Genomic DNA, 24948 nt, shown 5'->3' on the forward strand with positions numbered 1-24948 from the left:
AAATAAATAAATAAATAAATAAATAGATAAATAAATAAATAAACTAATTAGATAATTAATCAATAAGAAATTTTGGAGAATTAGCAGTCGCTTGAATAATTAAAAATGTTGGATTGCTGATTATGTGAAACTCACACGGTTAGTTGATCACATCCATTTCTCATGTACAACACTGATACTGAAAACCAACAAATTGAACAGGAACTATGAAAGGAATTATAATCAATCATGCGACTACCCATAAATTCCACAGTGAAAGAACGGGCAATATTTGTTCTCACAGAAGACACCACAAAGCACATTTGATGACCAAGACATACTATCATTCACATTTGTACTCTCTTATACGCAGGTGCGATGAGCAACGGCTTTGCATTGTATCGTTGAATGAAACGGTGGTGTCTTTAGAAGCTACTGGAGGTACAATGTATATACCATGCAAGCCACATTTCGATTTGTGCATATTCTGTAGACTAATGATCAAATCTTGACCTCTTCTCAATGGATAACATTTGGATAATGTTATCTTCCTTCATTTCTTTTTGACGTCTTAACAATTATGCAAATATGTAGAATGGTGTGCACTTTGTCGTTGATGGTAACCAATGGATGGTTTGAAATGGCAGGTTTGATGTTTGGCATAATATATGGAGTTTGCCTGAGTCTGAATGAGTTTTGGTGTCATCTCCGTACTGCATGTTGAGACGGTCTTCTACCAAACCAAAGAAATAACTGACTAGATAATAAACAAACAAACGAACAAAAAAAAAAAAAAAAAAACAAGCAAACGTGTGAATACCTATCTTCTGTATCCCAGAAGGCACACGTCACGTTTCCTGTTATATTTTTCTAGAATGAATGAAGAAATCAGGAGAGAAAACAAAAATCTGATTGAAGGTAACTATACAAACTATAATGTTCGGATGTGCACGGCGATTACAAGGTTCATGATCGCTTCAATTAAATTTCCTCGAAATTAATTGTGACATTGTACTTGAATTGTCACTTGTCTTGATACGTACAAGATTCTTTTTTTTTTTCAGCATGACATGTAATTTTATTTCTCTCTTTTTACAGAACTCTGTCATTGGTTTATTTTCAATGATATTAATTTTTTGCATCTTCTTTCCTCGTATCGCGGTCACATAATTATCATACTAAATTATGACCACGGTCAATTCAAATGCAGCCTGATTTGTTTGTCTTGTTACACAACCACTTAAACAAACAAACAAGCCTAAACTAATGCTTCTTTATTATGTTAGTCTATGTTTGCCCATTCATTTGTGTGTCTCTATTTATGCTTTCATTACTCAACAGTTTTTTTTTTAAGTCCAGCTTATTGAGTACCCCACATTTCTACCGTGCTTGTCTCTGACGTTGGTCCCTCTTTTTCTAAAACACAATGATCTTGACTAAAATGTTTCAATAGATACATACTTGCTCATTTTCTTTTCCGCTTTCAAATGTATGTTAATGCATTTTGAATTACATTAGAATTGTTGCAATTGTATCTGGAAAAAAGTGATACTGGACAGTGCTAGAGATAAGATTTTATTTGAATTTGAATTTGAATAATATAATTTGGTTTGAATATTTTTTTTCTTCCAAAATCTCTCGACCTGAGTACGCTGTACAAACCTCGGTCTGAAATGACGATGTACACACAGCAACTATACCTACACACAGTAGAGCCTAAATTGTTCCATGTTGTTCGTAACATAAATCACTTGAAAGTCCAATGCCTTATGTGCAACAATATATGTTCCTTCCCACCATACTCACATTGTAGTGCGTTAAGATGAATTTGAATTCTTCTTCGCCGTTTCCGCTGTTAAATGACGTCACAGAAGTGTTGCCTTGCGTCGCGGATACCCCGAAGACGATTGAATTTAGTACTGATGTGTTGAGCACTTCTGTGACATTTTGAACCCTGAGGGGCAAAAAGTATCAATGAATAAATGGGTGTAATTCAAGAACATAAAGCTGTTTTCATATATGCATCTTTAGTTTACGACAGGGAAGGGTTAATTACACCCCCTTTTCTACATCTTTTTCACGCTGTCCTGAATTGTTATGCAGTATGACCCGACGTCGAAATCGTTTATCGGCTGGGAGTTTGATAGGAGTATGGAGAAATATAAAAAAAACAAACGCCTCAGTTGATAATGACGCTCTATTCATCATTCTATCTCACATTGGATGAAAGCAGGACATTCTTCTCCATTTTATCATTCCTCCTTTTTCTTTCTTTCAAGAAGTCACTCTGAGCAAGATTAATAAATTCGTCACAGAGGTTGCGTTCACATCAAACCTCCCTATGTAGAAGTTTGTTAGTAGCCGTTCTGCTTGTTGAACGTATCACCGTGCGGTTTATTTATTCCCCATACTCATTGTACAAAAATATATACATATATACCCCTGCTGGTAAAAACATGATGGTTTTTACTTTGATTAATGTATGTATGATGATGGCAGAGAACTCAATTAATGAAATCACTTCAAATCAAAGAGACAAACAAAAATATGATTCATAGCAGAAGTGACAATGAGAAGGAGGACATGCAGCTGAGCCAACAAAGTATCCTAACCGATAAAAAAGGCTTATATTTCATAGTTCTTACACGACAATGCAGACAACAAGTTCTTAATATTACTATATGTCAAAGCAAAATAAGCAGTTCTCTTGTTCATAAAGGATGACATTTTTGACTGGATATGAATGTCATGGAACTTGCTCTAGACATTTAATGGTGAATTCCAGACTAGTTAAAAGTAGGCAATGGTAGATCTGAAAAGAAAGTAAACTATGACAAGCTCAACAGTTACACTTTGATCAAAGATGGGGTTCATTTGTTCAACAATACTTGAACAGTTAATTTAAATAAATTTAAAAATGAATGAACTGATGACGTCATCATCTTAAAACTTACCACTGATCGTGTACAAAAAATGGCAAATATCAGTTTTTTTCTTGTCTACAACAGAAATTTTATGATTTTGTGTACATACTGCACGACAAATTGTGATTGAATGGCATCATCATCAATAAAATTGACAATTTGCATATTCAAGTGTGTTTCTTCAAGGATCAATATAAATTAGCAGAACTTCACAATTCCTGCAATTTTCATCCGAATCTTATCAAATTTTCTTTGTCTTGCATGTAAGGTTTTACTCTTTCCTTTTTAGACTAACTTTTTCAGACTAACTTCCCTTTTGATATGACCGTACCTGGCTAAGGACGGCCTAGCCCCAAGGGTGATCCCTTGCTGGTATTCCGTAAAGGCAATTTGGTTCTCTGGAGAGAAAAGAAATAATGCAGCCATGTTATTCATTCACGTTTTACGGGCACAGGATGGCAAATAAGGGGGTTACAATTCATATTCCGAAAATGAAAGGGTTTGTTATTCCCACGGTTCGTTAATCTGAAAATGAAATGAAGGTGTGTACCGACAAACCTTCGGAGTAACGAACCTGTAATCATTTCATTTTCGGATAAACGAACTTTCGAAAAAAACAACAATAACCAATAACAACCTTATTTCACTTCTGGGTTAACGAACCTTCGGAATAACAAACCTTCGGAACAGCGAACATCATCTGGTAATAGGAAGGAACGAGGTAAGTGTGGGGTGGATGGAGAGGAAAGAGTAAGTTGTCTACATTAATCTTCAGTGCCCCATCCCTTACAGATCCAACATGGTGTAAGATGTCATCCCCTTTTCTCCTTGTGCTGCAATGAACATCAACGCTCTAGTGTCTTTTTGTCTGTTTTTACAATTCTGCCTGCGCTCTGGAAATATTAACACTGCGCTGTCATATTCGTGCATACCCCGATAATTATGATATAACACAATAGAAGATGCAGAGAAAATGTTACAAGTAGTTTACATTTGAGGTGCAGACATCGAGAAAAAAGTGAAATCGACACCTCTCCACGCAGACCATCGACAGAAAATCCTTTGAGAATCTACAACCTACAGTGCTGCAAAGATTGTTATGATGGTAGTCTCCTTTAATGACGTGTATCACAATATCGTGCTGACTGTATGTAATGGAAAGGACAGAACGGATCTTTGTTGAAACACGCCTGGTACACTATAGGCCCAATGGATAACGCCAGTGCCGTAACACTTATCTCCTTTGTAAAGTTTGTATGTCCTCTATACTTTTGAAATATTTAGTACTATCTACAATAATCTATGAAAATAATGCTGTAACTGTACATAAATAAATTTTGGATACTGTAGTTATGATATTTGAATATTGTTTTCCATGTGATCCATTTTTACAAGTTCCCCTTTTCATTAGATCACTCTTTTCCATTGTTATATTTTTTCACCATTGTAAAATGTGTATTGTTTCTTTATGTTCATTCGTTCATATATTTTGAATTTTCTTTTATACGCTTTTTTATTTCTTACAAATTGTTATCAATGCAATAATAAAAGATGTACAGTTCGTATATGTACTACTATTTGTCAGATCTATTGGATGTTGAATTGAATAAAATTGACGATGTCAAACGAAAGTTTTGTTGAACAATTTTCCTCAACTTACTGAGGCCGATATCATCGCTGAAAGCAGAAGTCGGGAGCATTCCTGTGGCCAAACTTTTCTCGCCTATCGTAAATATTCCGTCCCGTGGATACGTTAGCTCTCTCCTTCTTGGGGGGATCACGCCGACCGTCATAGCTGCGATTATGGGAGTGTGATGAAGCCATTATGGGTATTAATACGTATGAAACGGAGATTTTGCAACTGAAAAAAGCTCGTTGCTTTCGTATGCAGAAACGCTCACTTTGCACACGCACGCACACACACACACACACACACAAACACAGAGATATACAATTACTAATGCCCGCCCCCTTCCCTTAGCTAGAAATTAAACGACTAGAAATAATGCAATTGACAGAATAATATCAAGTAAACATGGAAATTAAAATATGATACCATTAAAAAATGATTATTAAAGAATGATTCGTGTTAAGTACAGATTCGAGAGGAGTGTTAAAACGATTTTTAAAAAGAAATGAAGTTTTAATGATATGAAAACTTATAATTGCCAGCTCTTTTTTTTTTTCTTAGTCATTGGGCGTTGAAACGAGAGCCATATATCATTCAGAAATAGTTGAGGCGCCTCCAATGCCGACTTTGTACATTTACTCGGACAAGAGGAGTTTTGATTTGATATTTGAAATCGGACAATCATTTTACATTTTTAAGTAAAATACAGCCATCGCTTGCACAGTTATAATATCTATATAAAAAAACGACAACCGAGTCGTCATGAAATACTGCAGGAGTCACGAAGGGCCTACTTTAAGTGGGCAACCTTTCGAATTCCAATCGTCACTTTGGTATCTTCATGTTTTCCCTTCCAACCAAGTATTCGCTTCCTAAATTGTAGTGTTGCAGCATGGTTACTCCGTAAATGAGCTACCTTGTTTTTTGATGACTTACGCTACGAGAACGGAAGATTTGTTATAATGTGTTTTTCAAACAAACCATTTCAAGCGTTTTTAGACAAAATAATGCTCCGATATTCCCAAGATCTTCTGTTGTTGTTTTTTTATTACTATTATCTGAAAGAACACCCTGCTGATAACTTTGTTTTATTGTTTGTTTCATGCAGCAACGTCTGACTCTACGGTATTGATTCAATGATTCAAACTTTAATTTCACTTTTCCTTTTTTTTTTACAGAATGTACAAAGAAATATGTGAAATTTGACATGCGTGTCGCTGAAAATATACATAACCCGCCAGAGATAACAACATGTTCATGTTCATGTCTATGTGATCAGTACAAAAAAAAAGAGACATACAGTCGTATTTATATACTCTACGAAATATTAGGCCCGAATTCTCAAAGCTGGAATAACTATTCCGCGGAATAGTTATTCGGGGGAATAAGTTATTCCACCTTTGAGAATAGATTCCGGGGAATAAATCGCGTCATTTTACGTCACGAGGGCCTGATTTGCATAAGAGGCGTAATAAATCGGCGGAATAAGCGGTGCAATAAAGTTATTCCACCTTTGAGAATTCGGGCCTTAGTGTTCGCGCTGTAGTTACTACCGCTAATGAGTGAGAGAGAAGGAAAATTGTGGTCACTTCTTCTCCAAGGAGGATCGACTCACTGATAGTTTTTGTCTCCACAGTTGTGGTCATGTTTTCCTCCAGCTCTCCGGCAACGATGAAAGCAATCTCGTCCACAATCTCTGCAACATCTGCCGAGGCGCTCTTAAAGATTCAAACATGGATAGCACATGTACACACTTTCCTTTGCGTCGTATGTGTATCATACCCTTGAAATGGGTTGTCAGTATTTTTTTTTTCATTTATTCAATTTAACAATGGCAATACAAATAAGTTGGAGGGCTCGCAGTAGTAGGAGGAGAAGCATAAGAAGCAGAGACAAGAAGAAGAAGAAGAAGGAGGAGGAGGAGGAGGAGGAGGAAGAAGAGGAGGAGGAGGAGGAGGAGGAGGAGGAAGAAGAAGAGGAGGAGGAGGAGGATATTCAAGCATACAGAGTAGAGTCTGGCAAGTACCGGAGCACATGTTATCAAAACACAAAGGTTTCAATTTTCGGTTGCTTATCAGCCTTGTTTTGTTTTTGTTTTTTAACTACATCATGGGCCAAGATATAAGTACAAATGAATTAATGGCATTAGTTAGATACTGAAACCACAAAGCCCAAAGAACAAAAGTGTGTATAGGGCCGCTCTGTATGATATCAAAACTCTTCTGCGGCAATTTTTCATGTGCAATCATCTGACATCGGTACGCCTGTTATTCGAAAGAGGCACTTTACCACTTCACTTTATTACACATGTTCAGCAGCCTTGAAATGCAGATTTTGAGTGTTCTGATGAGCAGCAATACATTCCCTAATTTGATTTGTATTTTAGCATGTTGCAACCGACACGAGGTCACCACACTATCATTGCAATGTAATTAAATATCAATAAACCCTTGTCAACAAAGAATGAACAACAACAACAAAAATAATAAAACGACAAACCTCTTCTGGTGATGCGTCGTCATCGAGTGAAAACGCCAGTTCACAAACTCTGATAGCTTCCTACAAAGACAATCAAAATTCGTAAATGAATGACATAACCAGCAGGTTGTTTACAATAGTCAGTGAAAAAGAATATCTACTTTAACACATTAACTACGGGACCTTGGATGAAAAAGAAATGATTGCAGCTGTCATTTCATTTCCATACCGGTTGCAAAAAAAAAAACAAAAACAAAAACAAAGAAGGAAGAAACAAATAGCAGAACTATGCCGATTGTTTCTTGAAAAAAAAACACCAAAACAACAGAAGACTACGGGAGAGTAACCACAAGGAACGTAAAAAGAAATACAGTCTGGTGGCGCTTGATTTCTGCCACATAATATTTTTATGTGCATGAAGCAGCGTGCAGATCTAACATTACTACGTTTCCTATCTATTTGTCTAGCCCATTGTAAAAAAAAAAAGTGGGGAAAAAGATAGAAAAAAGTAAGAATATCCTGTCATTTCATTAAAACTGATACAAGGATATATTCTCCTCTTTTTAAAACTGATTAGGTAATCGAAAGAAAATCTTTGGGTTGATTTTTATCTTTGTAATAATTATATACTGGAATCTCCACTAAAACTATATCACAAATAAGAGCACGGAAAAGCAACCTTACAGCAGGACTTTTCTAAAACAGGCTAATTAGTCCCGGCTGATGTTGCTCCCCTATCATGTCCCCTTCTCGATTAACATTTAGTATAATAAGTCATCTGCGATGAACCCGTAGTGGTAATAACCTCTATTATGTATAATCCCCCCCCCCCCCATTCTCTCTTTTATCTGGGGGAGGGGAGGGGAGGGGTATGGAAGAGGGCAGATGGGGTAAAACTTGATAATTTCACAGATATCCTTTTGGTTACAGCGTTTGATCTTCTGGGACAAAATTCAAAGTTCACAGTTCAAATTTATCTTTTTTTTTTAAATCTCCACCACAAATTATATACAGTCTATAAGCAGAACATACTAGTATTTGTAATAATTGCAAAAACGTAAATCAACAAAATACATGTGAAAGAAAGAGTAACAAAATGAAGAAAACATAATTGCAATCTTTTTTGGATATAATTATACATATGCATGGTACAGATCAAATAAGGATTATAGGATTAAAGGTGGGAGTATCGTCAAGCTCTTGGCTTACACATACCCTCTTGGATGTGCCCGGTGCCCCCCCCCCCCCCCCAATCAATTGTCCGACACCCTTTCTTCACCTCAGCATACTCCGTGGCCGCCTCCTGTCTCTCACTAGCCGTCTTGTTCTCCGTCAGTTGTCGAACCAGGAGATCGTTCGTTCCGCTCAGGAGATCGGTGACAGTCTCGGTGGACACGGTCTCCGTATCGTCCTCGCTCTCGAGCAAAGTCCCAATCTCTTTGGCGACGTCGATCGCCATTTTGTTTCCGTTCTCTATATCCTAGACAGAAATATTTTAGAGTTTCCGTGACATGAATGAAATATTAATACATCCCCATATTCACGCACTGCAAGGTGATTCATAAAACTAGTAATGAAGACAAATAAACGATTTGCAGTTTTGTGCCTTTCCTAGAGGGATGATGGTCGAAGTGGTTGAGATTCTTAAATGTAAAAAAGTTCACCAGCAAGACAGATAAGGCAAAGGTAGCTCAGAAGAGAGAACGCTGCGCCAGGTCCTGTTGGTGGTGTGAGGATACTTCGTCATTACATAATCCGATGCCTACGAGAACATGAAGTACAAAGTCTATCGGGCTTTCAGATTCCAGTAAAGAGTAAAAATGTGGTTAAAGGTGATCGTACAAGTCATTATTATGTCACAGTATGTGCGTAGCATAAAAATCGGAAGATTGAGATTTCTTGTAATGACGCTGAATAATTTCCACAAACCTGCGTGCACTCACTTACCGCTAATCAAGCGAGACTGGGGAAGGGGGGGGGGGTGAAGGGTTAGCCTGTGTGAATCATTTTGGTCAACCAAGTTGCTGATTTCCATCTTCACCAAAATGATATAGAAGTAATCATTTCGTCCGCGTAACACCTGAAGTTTCATCACGCGTCTTACTTTGTAGCCTATATGTTTTATTGTATGCAAGTCATGAGCGAATTACAGGTTAACATTATGATAACGTTGTAAACGTCTCATTATGTTACATATAAAAGCTCTGGACACAAAGGTGACAGGTTACGTCACCTTTGTTGATTAATCTGTTTTATTTGAAATTCATGTAAGTCGCCGAATGTTCTCCATTCCCTTTGGATTCGACTAAAATCAGAGGCTGACTTGATATGAAATATAAACAAAAGAAAAAAGAGATGGAGAAATATGCGTAAAAAGAGTATTATACAGCGCAATTCATAATGAATGTGGTTGTCGGTAATATGCCTGTTTTGTTTGTTCGCAGGTTTATGTAACGATTCTTCACGATTTTAATCTTTGTTTATTGAAAATGATAGTCTTTGTATTGTATGAGGTATCTTCATGTATTTATGTATGAATTATATCCTTTAAACGGGAATTAGATGTCTTCGGACTTTTCACCCGTCGGTGTGTTTCTGATGGCAATAAACCTGATCAATTTCAATTTCAATTTCAAAAGAAGTGATGAAGGGAATACCCGACATGTCACATCACAAAATAGATGATGGAAGGGATCATGCCGAAGTAACTTTGAATCCCCAAATTAACAGATAGGATGATGTCATCCTTACAATAAGGTGAATTATGCACATCAATGTTGCTGTGAATCAGTTATACGTTGTTATAACTATGGGATGGTGCAAAAGCAATTTGACGCCCTCGCTCGCAGGTGAGCGTTTTTAATCGCGTCAGCTGCCCGCCTACCTGCTTGATTTCATTCAGTATGGTATCCTCCACACAGTCTGACATGTTAGGCCCACTCGCCTGCCACACTCCTCCCTTCTCGCAGCGTAAGGTCATGAAGCCTGTTCAGAAAATGAAATATGGACATTTAATGATGCACGATAAAGATGGTTGAATTACCATCTATATAGCATTCCCGTTACTGCGTCACCTCGCACTGTTGAGCACTAGTCTATAAAGGCCTATAAAATTCATGCATCTAGGAACTAATGTTGTAAATGCACCCTTAGTGCATCATCAACACTTGCACTTCTGCTATATAGTTAAGATTGCATTCAGACCATGTGCTCTTAATATAGGCCTACTGAATTACATAAAGTACATCTTGTTTCATGTAAGCTTAACAAGAATGTCAACATGGTCAACATACGTTTGTCCGCCTGTTACTCTCAGAACTCACTTTAAAGTGGCAAATAAACACATAAGATATTATATTATGTATTCAGCAATCACATTTCTTTCATTACCATTATCAAGAAACAAGAAAGATGCGACCAAAAGGACATTATGTAAACTAGGAGGTGGAAAAGGTCAACCCCCAAATATCTGGATCATTAAGCTCTTGTATGGTTTCGCCGCCCTTTACTCTGTAAAACTGTAATATTGTACGCCCAATCACGGAGCAGAGGCTAATTACCAAGGAAACCGCTCGGACAGTCCTTGCTGACCAAGGCATTGAATTCAGCTGCCTCCCAAGTCACATTATTCCGCACCGTCTCCTCACATATTGGGGGACTGTCGAGGGGAGGTGCGTAAGAAAGGTCCTCAAAGGAGAAGTTTCCTGTAGAGTTTGGTGTTCATGATTTTTGTGTAAGTAAAAAAAACAATAACAACAAACAAACGTAAGTGATTCAATAGAACTTTGGAAATATGAAAATGTGATTTGTAGATGTAATACAAACATGTAAACTGCAATTATTTGAGTTATTATATTCTGTGACACTATAGATTAATAATTACGGGCCGGGTATGCATACACCACACGGTCACCAGTCAACCCATCAATTGATGAGAATCACAGATCAATATGAAGATTTAGGCCTATTTGTAAGCTTCAACAAAGTCAGTGTCAACTCGTGGATTTTGCCGTTATAGTTCGGAACCCTCTTCGACACACGTGGCAATCCTTTTCCATATTGATAACCATTTTATGACAGACTATTCGGTCAGCGAGGCTGCCGTACCCCAAACTTCATCTGCTACTTTTAATCACTACTACACAGATCAGATGGGAAGAGGGTACATAAGTAAAAAACAAACAAACAAAACACACACACACACACACACACACACACACACACACACACACACACACACACACACACAAACAAACAAACAAAACAACAGGTTACTTTATGGGGGAAAAAAAACCCAGAACGTAGCCGATGTATTTTTTTTTTCCTGCATATCCACGAAGTCATGACATCGTCATAACGTATGAAGTCTGACTAAAGTTTGACTATTCATATACTTATACAAAGTCAGATTGTAGAACTACGCCCTCACCGTCCACACATCTGTATCTCAGGTCCAGAGTCTTCTCGCCAGAGCAAGAATGGTCCAACCTTTTGGAAAAATCATCGTCGAATTCGCAGGACGTCTCTCCGTTACAACTAATGTGAAGATGCCAAAGGAACAGTAAACAATGGTCATTGTTTGTTTGTTTCATTTCCATCTGAGAAGATGGCTGGATAGCCCATATTTAGTTGCAATAGCTGGTGTTTCATGGGGTCCAGTTGGATGTGAGGAGGAACCACTTCCGCACCGGGTTAAACACCTTTCTCTTTGCGATGAATAAATGAAGCGGAATCTTTTACGCGCATGAGTTGACTCTCTCACACACGGGACACATGTCCTATCTGAGAGACAGATTGTTTTGCCTCTTACTAGAGGTGACAGTATGATTAAATACAACATTGCTCAGTGGGACCCGGGAATCGAACCGGGGTCTTTTGGATCGAGAGGCAGACATGTAATTCTTATCATTGTTTATAATTATCTTCATTGTCATAATTCTTATCATCAACGTCAGAATTATGTCTCAGAAGCCAAAAGGAGAGGAAAAAAGTTGTACATTTAATTCAATAAGTTAGTTCGGAGTTAGTTCATGATTGACGATATGGGTAAAAATGACCTTTCTTTCTTTCTTTCTTTCTTTTTTCTTATTTGGTTAGGCAGCTGTTTCAAAGAGACAAAACTAAACATAGTCGTAACAATTTACGGAATTCATCAGTCATGTTCAAACAAAGAATGAACTTTTGAAACCAGGTGACCAAATATACTTTAAAAAAGTATCTATGTTATTAATTCTCATTTAATGTATTATTATCATCTTTAATGATATCGCCAATTCCACTTTTGCTGTCTGGTGGATGTGGTGGCGAGCACATGGTCAATATGTGCAAGCACATAGTTATTATGTAAAAGCAATGCTTAAGTGGGCGAGTATAATAATACTCTTGGTGTTATCAGTCTTTTTATTTTGCATGTTTCAATCTTACCTGCTCACTGTCTCAACAAGCGAAAGGGGTTCAATGCATGTATAATTATTTCCTTGGCTTGATGTATTCTCAGGCCACCCGTGTGCGGCGTATTCGACCAAGATTCGCCCGTCGGAGCACTCGAAATCGCCCGCATTGTTGTCGGTATCGTTCGGCAGATTGGTATATGTTTCTTTTCGTGATTTTAATCGAAAAAAAAGGAAAAACAGAAATGGAAGACAAAACATGAAATTCTCTTTCCTGATAGGTACGATCATGAATATGATCTGCATTTCCGGGTTCTGCATATATATTACAATGAGAATCAGAGCACAAGTATCCCCTGCTGCTGAGAACAACTCCGCATGGTTACCATGACGTCTACACTCCACTTCGGTAAACCAGGGAGGTTTCACAGATTGAAAAATAACTACTCTGCCCTCCACAGAAGTCATGACAGCCGCCGCCGAGAAGGTATGCGCTTAACAGACTTAACTACAGATAGTACCCATTATGGTAATCGGTGCTGTGACGAAGGAGAGCTTCAGAAATTGGGACTAGCGCTCTCACACCAGAAAAGACTAAAAGACTATCACTGCAGATTCAAGAGAAGACGTATCCATTATATAGCAAATGCACTAGAAAACTCCAGAATAGACAGGTAGAGCTTGAAATAATGCTTGTCTTCAATACTTTTATCACTTTAACCCTATAAAGCCCAAGGGGGGGGGGGGGCACATTGTGCCCCCTACCAGATTTTCATTCGCCACTCCTTCGCCCTTTATCTAATTTTAACCAAATTTGGTGACTTTTCCTAAAATCTTATTCCGAACGTTTTGATATATAATTTAGCTATATTTGATATTGCTGGTTGCCATGGCAACCATAAACTGACAACCATGTCAGTCAGATTTTTGCGTATTTTTCTGTTCCAATTCCAATTTACAATAATAATGTATAAAATGAGCGTTTCTTGGCTGAAATTTGCTGAAGAAGCAGAATGTGAAATAATTATGGCCCTGAAATGTTTTTCCTATTATTTCCTTTGTTTTTCTATGCCAACGGCATAAAACAATAGATATAATAGAGATAATGAAAATAACAGTATTTTCCAAAGATTGCCGTTCTATTTTGTGTCATTTTGATTCTTTCACCCAAGTTATACCTCTAATATCATCTATTTATCATATTATCAATCTGCAAACTTAAAATTCCAATGTTATGGGAATATGAAATATGATTACTATGCATGTACCTATACCAAACAATACATCACAGGTCTCATAATGTATTTCTTTAGTTTGTTATGAATAGCGCCCCCATGTGGTGACCTTAAGAAATTTCACCCTTAACAAATAATGAGCTTTGACTTGCACATCATTTGTGGCAAATATGAAAAATATTGGTCTATGATAAGACATATATATATTGGGGATAAAGAAATTATACAGAAAAATCATGTTTTTAGCATATTTCCTATGCATTTCTTTATATTTTGGTTATTAGCGCCCTCTATGGGTGACCTTGAAAAATTCAAGTATGCGGTCATGTAGAGTATGAGTTGCTCTACCCATGTGCCAAATATGACGATGAAACATCAAACAATAACAAAGTTATATAGGGGGCTGGGAAGGGTCAAAATAGCTTGGGCTTATAATAGGGTTAAGCTATTCGGAGATGTTGAGCAGTAAGAACGGAAATTACAAAATTGTAAAGAGCCTGGAAAAGCCAGCGAAGTGGTCGTGCTGCTGTAAACCTCCACTGCTTATCAGAAATTCACTCGTGTTTCATCTTCCGGCGCCCAAGGCTATTACAACTTACCAAGCGTACTTTGGTCTTGTTTCGTCTTAAAATCCTAATCTCACTATACAAGAAATTGCGCAAAGATGCCAGGGGCGTAGACACGAGGGGGGGGGGGGGGGGGTATGCATCCCTGACAGGTTTCGGGAGACTTTTTAATTTTTTTTGTGTATTATTATCAATATATATGTAGTCTCCTTCTTCTTCTTCTTCTTCTTCTTCTTCTTCTTCTTCTTCTTCTTCTTCTTCTTCTTCTTCTTCGTGTTTCCCCTCCTCCTCCTCTTCTTCCTCTTCTTCTAATACTAGGCGTTTCAAAAAACATTTCCCACTTTTGGTCATTAATAGCTCAAAAACTATTCATCCGATAAAACTGTCATTGATATAAATAATAGCTGAATAGTGTACAATTTGGTTGAAGGTAATTTGATTGTGAAAGCATAAATCAGTTTCATTAAATCTGAGATTGATTTTGAAGTAAGGTTTCAGATTTTGGTCAATTTTTAACCCTCTGTACAAAAATTGAACCTTGCACAGGAACCAATGATGTGTATGTGAGTGTGTGCTGACAATAACCCTTAACAATGGACATTCCTGAACCACCTGTTGACTAGGCGTCAGTCTCGTGCGCCCAAGCACATGAGTCCTTAATCAATAATTCATGTGGATTGCCCTATAGGCACTGCTAGTCTGGATTCATGCACGGTAAAGGGTAAACTGCATGCACATGGAAAAAGGGAGCACATGTTTCCTTGTGCTTGCAAACACCACATTCCATTCCAGCTGGCAATCATTTTCAATTTTTGCTTCACATATCACTACACTTGGGATATAAATAAGCATAAATGATCTAAAGTTCCTCATTTTGATACAACTGTCTACTAATTAAATAGTCTGACAATTTTTTCGCTTTTTGATAAAAAGAAATAATTTTTGGTTAAGAATTCAGCAGCATTTATCATTGGGGCGATATGCTTCTCAGTGGATTAATTTAAGGCTCCATTTACACAAGTGTATACTCTACTTGATTTTCTTTGCTTCCTGTCATCATGTTTACGATAGAACAGAAGGTATTCATTGTAATTTCGTTTTTCAGAAGTAGGGAGAGCACTGCCGAGACCCAACGACAATATCGGCAGGCATTTGACTTTACACAGATACTGCCAGAGGCTGAATAAAGACTAGTTGGGATAGTGGAATTTCTCCTGAATAAATAATGAAGCATTCAAACCCTAACCATTGTTTAGGACCATTGTCAGGGTGTTAACCACACACTCCCATACACACCCACTGACCCCTGTGCAAAGTGAAATTTTGTACAGAGGATTGAAAATAGAGCAAAATCTGGAACCTAACTGTGAAATTAATCATGGATTTCATGAAACGGATTTATGTTTTCATATTCAAACTACCTTCAACCAAATTGTACACTATTCAGCTATTACTCATATCAATGACAGTGTTATCTGATATATAGTTTATGAATTATTAGGAATCAAAAGTGGAAAATGTTTTTTGAAACACCTAGTATTTCCTATCATTATCGTCACCTTCGACGAGTTTGTTTCTTCAGGATTAAAGAGAAACATGACGATGAAAACATATTTACAATTTGCAATTATACTCCTTTTTTTGCTCAAATTAGGGGGGGGGGGTGCAACATAATAATTCCCACCAATGCCCACATGATTATACCAGGGACTAGGGTGTGTGTGTGCGTGTGCGTGTGCGTGTGTGTGTATGGGTCCGTGTGTGCTCTTGTTTGAACGTAAATGTACATTATGATTTTCAGTTCAGTTCGACTTTCAATTCGAATTTGATCGCCTTCTCTCTGGCTTGTTTGGACCGTAAATCACCCCGCCCCGGTCTGATGACTTAAGCATTATCTTCTTTTGGAAGATGAAGGCAGCACTCCAAATCTCACCAGTATTTCTATTTTCTCAAATTTTCTGGCATATGGTTGGCCAGCTATGACTAAACCTTATACATTTGTATGATACGAATTGAGAGAAGGGTCCCCGTTTTTACCACCAACGTAGAATTTGGAATCTAATGACCGCTTTCTTCCGACCAACCAACATGTTTCACTGTTTGAAGGGGGGGGGGGGGTGTGAGGAGTACATGTGGCGCAATAATGTAATGCTGATCTAGCAATAACGCGTGCTTTTAATGGATACCACTGTGCTATCAATGATAGGGCATTTAATTAGTCTAAAGGCCGCGATGAATTATAAACCTGCAGAAAAATAAATTAATATCAGACATCATATTAAAACGGCAGCACCCCTGGCAATCAGTAAGATTAATCTATCGCAGCGCACTTTTTTTCCTGTCAGTCTACAGGAACTGTAGAAGTACTAGCCGTCAATTGAAACATTGCTGTTCAGGTTACAAGATCACACATGATTGATGTACTAGTAACTTGTGCCATGACAACAAGTTGCTTCAAAACTTGACAAAAACAACAATAATAAACGCTTTCTTTCTCTCGCGCACGCTTACACACTCACACACACACAAACATACACACACAATATATATATATATATATATATATATATATATATATATATATATATATATATATATATATACATACATATATACATACATATATATATATATATATATATATATATATATATATATATATATATATATACATACAACGGTGTGACAGTGTCTACAGGAACTGGATTATAATTTACTATAAACACTGACTGATTTCAATTTTTCGGAATAATTGTTGCATGCTGCTAGTGTTGAAATAACACTAACACTAGCACCTGCACTGAACACAGGGATGGTACAGAACCTGATATCACCTATGCTCGTGGTATGCACTTAGTACATAATGGTGAGTAAGGGATTAAGTGCGTTGATGTTGGTAATCTCCAAACGGAGGAGCTATAATAAGAGAGTACATACCTTCTAATTCGGAACCACCTGCTGCAATTTCGCAATACATCCCGCTAAAGCCGGGTGGACATTGGCATTGTGATGTCAGCGGGGGAGTAGGCCATTCTGCGGGAAGAACATTGTGATGGTGACAATTTGTGGAACTGTATCTGTACTTTAGAAAATGAAGACCATTGGCTTACAAATGCAAATTGATACTTTGTTATTTTAAGATCCATCACAGTGGAGCTTATAGGAGCGTATAGCTCGGGGTTGAAATCCCGAGTCATCTAACGAAGAAGTCAGATGAGAAGTACGGTGTTCTTCTGATAGTGACGAATCTCACGATTCAATATGCTGTTAGTGTATGCTTGCTAGTACGTATGTGTGTGTGTGTGTGTGTGTGTGTGTGTGTGTGTGTGTTTGCACGCTAACTTTCACATATTTTTCTATCATTATTTTGCAGCAATGCTTACATTTATCGGTCGAGTAGATCTGTTATAAGGAAGAAAAATATAATTATGACCATGCATCACAACCACCAACAAAAAGTCGCACGCCCTGATTTTGCATGACTACTAAAAATAATTGAAACGGGTCAAGCTAGTCAATCTCGAGATTTTTAATTTTGTCTGAAAAAGCAATATTCTTCTTCTACATTTTTCTAAAGTTTTATCATAAAACGAATATGAAATAGTGTCTTTTAGCAGTTTCTCTAATGCACTTTTTTATCGCATAATGTGATTCAGTATGTCTTATAGGTTTCTTTTCATTTCTGAAAAACCTATTTCATACTCTTCGCTTTGGACTGTAATAACATTCGAAAGGATGTTGCTACTGTTTGGAAAGTTGATATTAGCCATGGATGTGTTGATAGAGCATTATTAATGCCATTTTAACATGATAATCCCTTCTTTGTTGTTGTAATGGAGTTATACATCTTTTTGGTCCCATTAAAAGTGCATAGTGAACGACTTGCAAGATTAAGCGCTTGAATAGACCCTATACCAGCTGTATACTTCAGAGCCATTTTTCTCAGTATACACACTTCTTTTCCAAAGCTTGTGCTTTCTTTCCAACATTTAGATAGTTTAAGAGAGTCCATTTGAATCGAGATATACATTAATTTAAAGCTTAAAATCTGCTCTTTGAGAATCCGGCCTTAACTAAAAATCCATGTCTGGCAACTGTTTTCTTTGGTTTTGTGGTGCAGGGTCACATATACGACAACAACTATACTTTAAGTCAATGGATCCAGCCGCGGTTTATGCTATTTGAATGGTGCTTTAGCAACGGAGCGCTATGAGACTATTTCTATTATGGTTACCAGCATATAAATATCATAATATGTATATGCTTTTGCTTATAAATGTATTATAGACTAAATAAATTACTCACCGCACATAAGAAATTGCGTTGAGTTGCAATACGTCACATATTCTCGAAATCCATGAGACAGCGCCTCGAAGGCCATACATTCCCCAATCTCACCCGGAGCTTGGGCGTCGGAGAATTTGACATTTGTTGAGGACCATTTCCACTTTTCCTTGTCGTTGTAATACCGTGCGCTCGTCCAGAATATATTCGGTTCTGATGAAAAAAAAAAATCCGTCTATACAGACAACTAATCTATTCTACATCGATAGATATATCTTTTAAAAAGAAAGGAATGTGTAAAAAGTGGAATACTTGCGTGTAGAAATAGCAATCAACTGCGAGATCACATCTGGGCGATCTGTTTGCTGTAAAACATGCGAGATGGTGTTTCCAAAAGAGGTAAATAATTCACCATTGACTGAATCAGTCTTTATAATGCGTTAGCTTTATTCAGTTGTTGTAGCATCCACACATAAAGGATATATTTGTGATGAACACTTCTCGTCTGATACTGTTAGTAGTAATATGCAAATGTCAACTGTTTCAAAACAATTGAGGGAGCTCCGTCGGAAGGCAGCAAACATGGTGTAAAGAAGAACAAAAACCCTGCAAAATGAAGACAGGAAAATCAATGAACTATTAAGTTTGTAAAATGATTTAAGGATATATTCATCTTTCAATACGTACTCAGTCTTTCCCTAACTGTCCCATCCAGTTCTTCCTCTTCTTTATTTTCGTATGACACAAGACTTGCAGTCAAGTTCGCGCAGAATTCGGAGGCCTCCCACCATGTCATGCTCAGCTGGAAGAGGACGTAGTACCGGTAGTCAGGTAACAGGTAGCTGACGGTTCCAGGAAACGGACCTACAATGAATTACGAAACTATGCCATTAAAATGACGCTTTTCGTGGCATTATATTGATGAGCACAACGGTTTATTCTTCAACAACTTTTTTTTTTTTCGAGCAATCGAGCTGCATATTGGTAAAATGAACTTTAAAGGATTTGTCTTTAGATTACATGTTGATAAAGAGAGAGAGACAGCTACACCAACAAACACAGTATACAAAACATAATGGTACTAATACTACTACTTCTACTTCTACTTCTGATGACAGATGATGATGATGATGATAATAATAACAATAATAATAATAACAATAATGATAATTATTATCATTATTATCATAATGATAATAATAATAATTACAATAATAATAATTATCATTATTATAATGATAATAATAATAATTACAATAATAATAATAATAGTAATGATAATGATAAGGTCATCTATATCCAGGGTAGCCTCTTCAGTGTTGCCACTGCTCTACCAGAGGGCCCTGCTATCATAATCATTACCCTTTTGATGCCAGGTACCGATTTATACACCTGGGTCGAGAGGGACAGAGTGGGTAAAAACAACTTGTCCAAGGACGTAAGCACTGGGCGGGAATCGAACTTGGGTCCTCCGACTGGGAGTCGGGAGTCTTATGCCACAGTGCCCCACTATAGTTACTAACATACATTTCTCTTCATAATGCCCTAAATTTCCTCACTGAGCCCTTTCAATTAGATTCTACTATAAGCTAAACTAGTTTATCTCTTTATTCTGGTTTACAACTAAACCAGTTTATTTCTCTCCTCTATAGTTTACAATATAAAACTATTGTCAATAGACAGCGACAGAGGTAATTGTTGTTGATTTATTGGTTGTATGTCGAGTTGCCTCAATTGGGATCATTTCATTTCAAATAAAGGTGTAAAGCACAGTATGTTACATTTGCATATACAAACGAAATCAATGCAGCTTACGTTTTACGATAAAACAAAACATTGTTTGAGGAAATGCATAGAATCATGTTTTTGTCTTGTTTCGGATCGACTGACGACTGTGTGGGATCGCAGGAAAGCGACTTCTGCAGATTGCGAAACTTACGTATGACGTTTGAACAGGTTCCATCATTCTGGCAAGGGTCGTATTTGCAGGTGTAGTTGAAAGCTGAGGTGCAACAACAAGAGATTCCTGGGATGAAAGTCATTTAAGAATAAGAAAAAGAGATTAGGAAAATGGACCATAAAATGACAGTTCATTATCTTTTATGAACTTACTTGGAAAAATAATGAATACACTAATTAGTTCTTTGTTCACAAATCGTATTTGACAGATGATAATGCTGGAAAATGCCTATAGCTAAACATTTACATTCTGTCTGTTACTACGGCCGTTAATATTCAGCAATAACAAAATCTGTGTTTGCTAAAGGGTTCACTGTATAACAGAATTTAGTTCCGCTGCTCGTATCATGCTTATTTATGAATGTGAGAGGAATAGTCATTGCATAGGGATTTGACAACACACTTGAAAGCCAACAGTTAAAAAGCTGAACAGGATTTTTAGCATATATAAGTTACTCAGATGAAAACACTTATCTAAAGGTCACTTTGTTTGAGTATTTGATAATAAGTATTAATACTTTTGGTATAGAAATGGATCATTACACTTGTGTGGTCCTGGATTAACTTGTTATAAGATACGGTATAGATACATACATGTACATTGTATTGTTTTCCTTGCAAAGACAAATAATTTAGCAATTTTGAGACCTAAAGATATTTTAGAAGGAATGTGTACGTGATACTACACCCGCATTAACCAAATGCTCGTTAACTTTGGCTATTTTTTGTTTGACTGTTTTTTTTATCGGTATCATTATGAATAATGTCACAATTTCCATCATAATGACTCGTTAAAAAACTCGTTTGTTATGCCCAGCTAAAGAGTTGACCTTGCAAGAATTCAATTTCCTTGCGGCATTTGGGTAATTAAGTTACTAATCTGCGTCATCTTTCAATCTCCATCGTAAAACAAAGACCACCATCAGCAAATTACAACCCAGCAATTACTTCCATCGTTATTACAACCTGTATCATGGGAAGTGAAGCGTCTGAAAATACACTCAATGATGACTTTACGGTGACCTTGCAGTTCCACATCCATGCGCTTAATACGCTTATGGTATCACCACCAAACTACCACTAATTTTTACTGGAAGACGATTACAATTCTAAACCACGGAGTGAAACAATATCGGTAGGGGAGAGCGGGGTGAGTTGGGGCGCGGGTCAAGTGGGACACGTTCTCTGAATAAAAAAACTGTTCAACCAATCAGCGATTGGCTTATATCTACAATAAACCCCTAGCAACCATACATCACACTGCAGTTCGGAAATTCCAAGTATGTATAAATTGTTGTTGAAAATTGTCCCCAAAATATGATTTTTTTTTTTTTTTTGGAAATCAGGTTAATTAACCTGTTGTCTTTGTATTCATGATTTCAAGGGCACAATTGAAGCTGGTGGTGAGCCTTATTGATATGCAACTAATATAACTTGTTTTTGACAAATGCCTGCATGGTTACTGAGCGGTCGTACATATTTATGTATATTTTATTGTTTGAAAAGATTTTATTTTCTGCATTTCATATTTTCTTTCAGAATAACAAAAATAACAAAGGCAGGTTCAATTACACAAATACAATTCTGAAAATTATTGACATATTACATAGTATGTCATATTTTGTATGTAAAGACAAATGAAACGTTAAATAACATACAAAATGTTTATATGGCCAATAATGACTTAATTCACAGTACAATATATAATATATACATATGATGCAGAGGGCCGCCGTTATAAGCCGTGCTTGAGCAGACGGACAGATGCCATGTGAGGGACAGTTGGGACAACGTGTCCCATTCGTCCCTCATAATAGCATTACATGTAAAACAGTTCAGATTTTCAAACATGTTGTTCAAACTTGTTTTGTTGAAATAAAGAACATTTTAAAGCATGTTTGACTGTTTTCATTACCAATGTTTCATTACGCCTTCCAACTTCGACATTTCCGACATTTCTATAGGATGTCACACTTTACCAACACCGTCCCATTTCTCCCTTGCCGTTGTCCCACTTTACCCACGGGTGGGTCGACTTCTCCCCCAAAATAAAGTTTTTTCTTTTCATTAACTGCAGAAGATATTGAGAACAGTGCCACCCCAATTTATAGCTCTTTATGTAACCTATACCATGAACCTTCATGCAAGCCCGAAAGGAAACGTAATCATCTCCTCTATAAAAAGATATAAGAAGAAAATCGGCGAACTTTAAATAATGTCCCACTTCTCCCCGCTCTCCCCTACAGAGTTGTTGTCTTAAAGGGGCATTCCAGACTATTTTCATATTTCCACATTATGTAGTACATAAATCAACAGCTCCGTATATAGATTTCTGGAATTTATTGTGGTTCTTGAGCAGAGAAACCAATACTATAAACTGAACAGTGTTGATAACATAAGAGCCTCACATATTATTTCAGAAATGTAGCAGTGTAATTCCATTACAATACCGCTTGCTTAACATGTTCACCTGTGTGAAATCTATGCATGCCTTCTTCTTTTGTTCTGCAAGATCCCTGAGCCCCAACTCATGCATTCTTACGGTGAGACTGCCACGTCATCAACCTCGTTCGTTGCAATTTGTTTTACATTTTGAAAACATTCTTCTTCCTCACCCCAATCAGTATGAAATCTGAAACTCTGTACTCAGTAGCACTAATTTATAGTTGTTCAAATGTAAAAGTCTGAAAATCATCCGGAGGTCTCCTTTAATCTTCTATAGTTCCCCTTCATCTCAATAAAGAAGATTCGGCACGCCGTACACCGGGGTACCGTTGTAACCCGGGGTACCGCGTTGTATAGCGCCATCTCATGCCCATTATTTATAATGCGTATCCGAATTCAGACACGCCGATTCTGAATTCGGATACGGCAAAGTCGTTGCAATGAACTAGCACCATATAGGTGTTTTTCGAAGTACACTTGCATGCATTAATTGATGCATAATCACAAATGAGAAAACATTTTTGTGCATAATAATACTAAAAAGTATTTTGACACATTTTTTGGTAAGCCAGGGTACAGCGCTGAAAAAAAAAAAATTAATTCAACAAAATGGCGAATTTTCATTTGGTACCCCAGGGTACCAAATACTGCATCTGACATAAGCGTATCAAGCGCATCTCTTCCTTCTCTCTCTCATCACGCTCATTCTGTTCTTTGCTCTATCCTTAATGTTTCCTCTCATTCCTCCTTTTACCTATGTGTAAAATTCTCTTTCACCATGTTATCTGGGATCAGCCTTAAATTATTGCCTCTTATTATCCCTGTTTACATTCAATCCTCTTCTTCACTTTCACCGTCCGTAGTTTCTGCTTGTAACATGTTCAAAAAAAAAAAAGCACACGGGTAAAGCACGCCCCCTCCATCACAACAATAAGGGAGTTCATGGTTAGCGCATGTCTCATTTGACCCCTACACCACAGACTTTCAAATAACATGGAAATGACCTGTGACAGAGCATTTTTGTTGGATCATGCCACCTTTGTAATCAATGTCAATGAAATGCGTGTGCAGCTTTTGTTAAACATTATCGATGAATCACTTTCACCTGTGCGTTCTAACAAGTTAAAACACACAACTTAACAAAGTCAATGAAAGTCAATGGCAAATACACAAACATTCTCATTTGACCTTTATTTTGCACATGCGCAAATCGCAACCGTGAACTCCCTCATCCCCTCACTGATAAAGGTAATGTGTAGTTCAACTCTGCGTTCACATGTCAAGAGAAGAACCTGGGGAATAAACAGGTTTCTTATTGTGACAATTTTCATTTAACCCTATAAAGTCTAAGATTTTCATTTGCCACTCCTTCGCCCTTTATCCAATTTCAACCAAATTTGGTGACTTTCCTAAAATCTTATTGCAAACATTTTGGTATATAACTTAGCTATATTTGATATTGCTGGTTGCCATGGCAACCATAGACTGGCAACCATGTCAGTCAGATTTAGTTTTTTTTTTTTTTCTGTTCCATTTCAATTAACAATATTATAATGTTTCTTGGGTGAAATTTGCTGAAGAAACAGAATGTGAAGTAATTATGGCCCTGAAATGTTTTTCCTATTATTCCCTTTGTTTTTGTGGGGCAAGGACATAAAAAAATAGATCTAATAGAGATTGACCCAATTGAAACCTTATTGAAAACAATAGTATTTTCCAAAGATTGCCCTTCTATTTTGTGTCATTTTGATTCCTTCACCCAAGTTATGCCTGTAATATATCATTTGTTCATCATAATGATTATCAATCTACAAACTTGAAATTCCAACATTATGGAAATATGAAATGTGATAACTATATATGCACGTACCTATTCCAAACAATGCATCACAGGTCTCATAGTGTATTTTTTATGTTGTTATGAACAGCGCTGCCATCTGGTGACCTTAAGAAATTTCAACCATAACAAATAATGTGATTCGACTTGTACATCATTTATGGCAGATATGAAAATGATTGATCTATAATAAGACATATATACCGGGGATAAAGAAATTA

General features: G+C 37.1%; 1 protein-coding gene across 1 annotated transcript in view; it reads right to left on the reverse strand.

Annotated features, from left to right (window-relative positions):
• LOC140237131 (adhesion G protein-coupled receptor L1-like) overlaps positions 1-21487 on the reverse strand; it is a 35119-nt gene extending 13632 nt beyond the window's left edge. Inside the window, exons 1-13 of the mRNA XM_072317074.1 lie at positions 21463-21487; positions 20426-20488; positions 19275-19350; positions 11441-11547; positions 10572-10715; positions 9896-9996; positions 8291-8491; positions 7033-7092; positions 6149-6251; positions 4564-4698; positions 3235-3301; positions 1786-1933; positions 800-849 (exon numbers count right to left, since the gene is read on the reverse strand). Coding sequence (XP_072173175.1) covers positions 800-849; positions 1786-1933; positions 3235-3301; positions 4564-4698; positions 6149-6251; positions 7033-7092; positions 8291-8491; positions 9896-9996; positions 10572-10715; positions 11441-11547; positions 19275-19350; positions 20426-20488; positions 21463-21487 — 1280 coding nt within the window. The remainder of the gene's footprint in view (positions 1-799; positions 850-1785; positions 1934-3234; positions 3302-4563; positions 4699-6148; positions 6252-7032; positions 7093-8290; positions 8492-9895; positions 9997-10571; positions 10716-11440; positions 11548-19274; positions 19351-20425; positions 20489-21462) is intronic.
• Positions 21488-24948: the final 3461 nt, after the last annotated feature.

This window comes from Diadema setosum, chromosome 13 (assembly GCF_964275005.1).
Source record: "Diadema setosum chromosome 13, eeDiaSeto1, whole genome shotgun sequence".
Taxonomy (NCBI): Eukaryota; Metazoa; Echinodermata; class Echinoidea; order Diadematoida; family Diadematidae; genus Diadema; species Diadema setosum.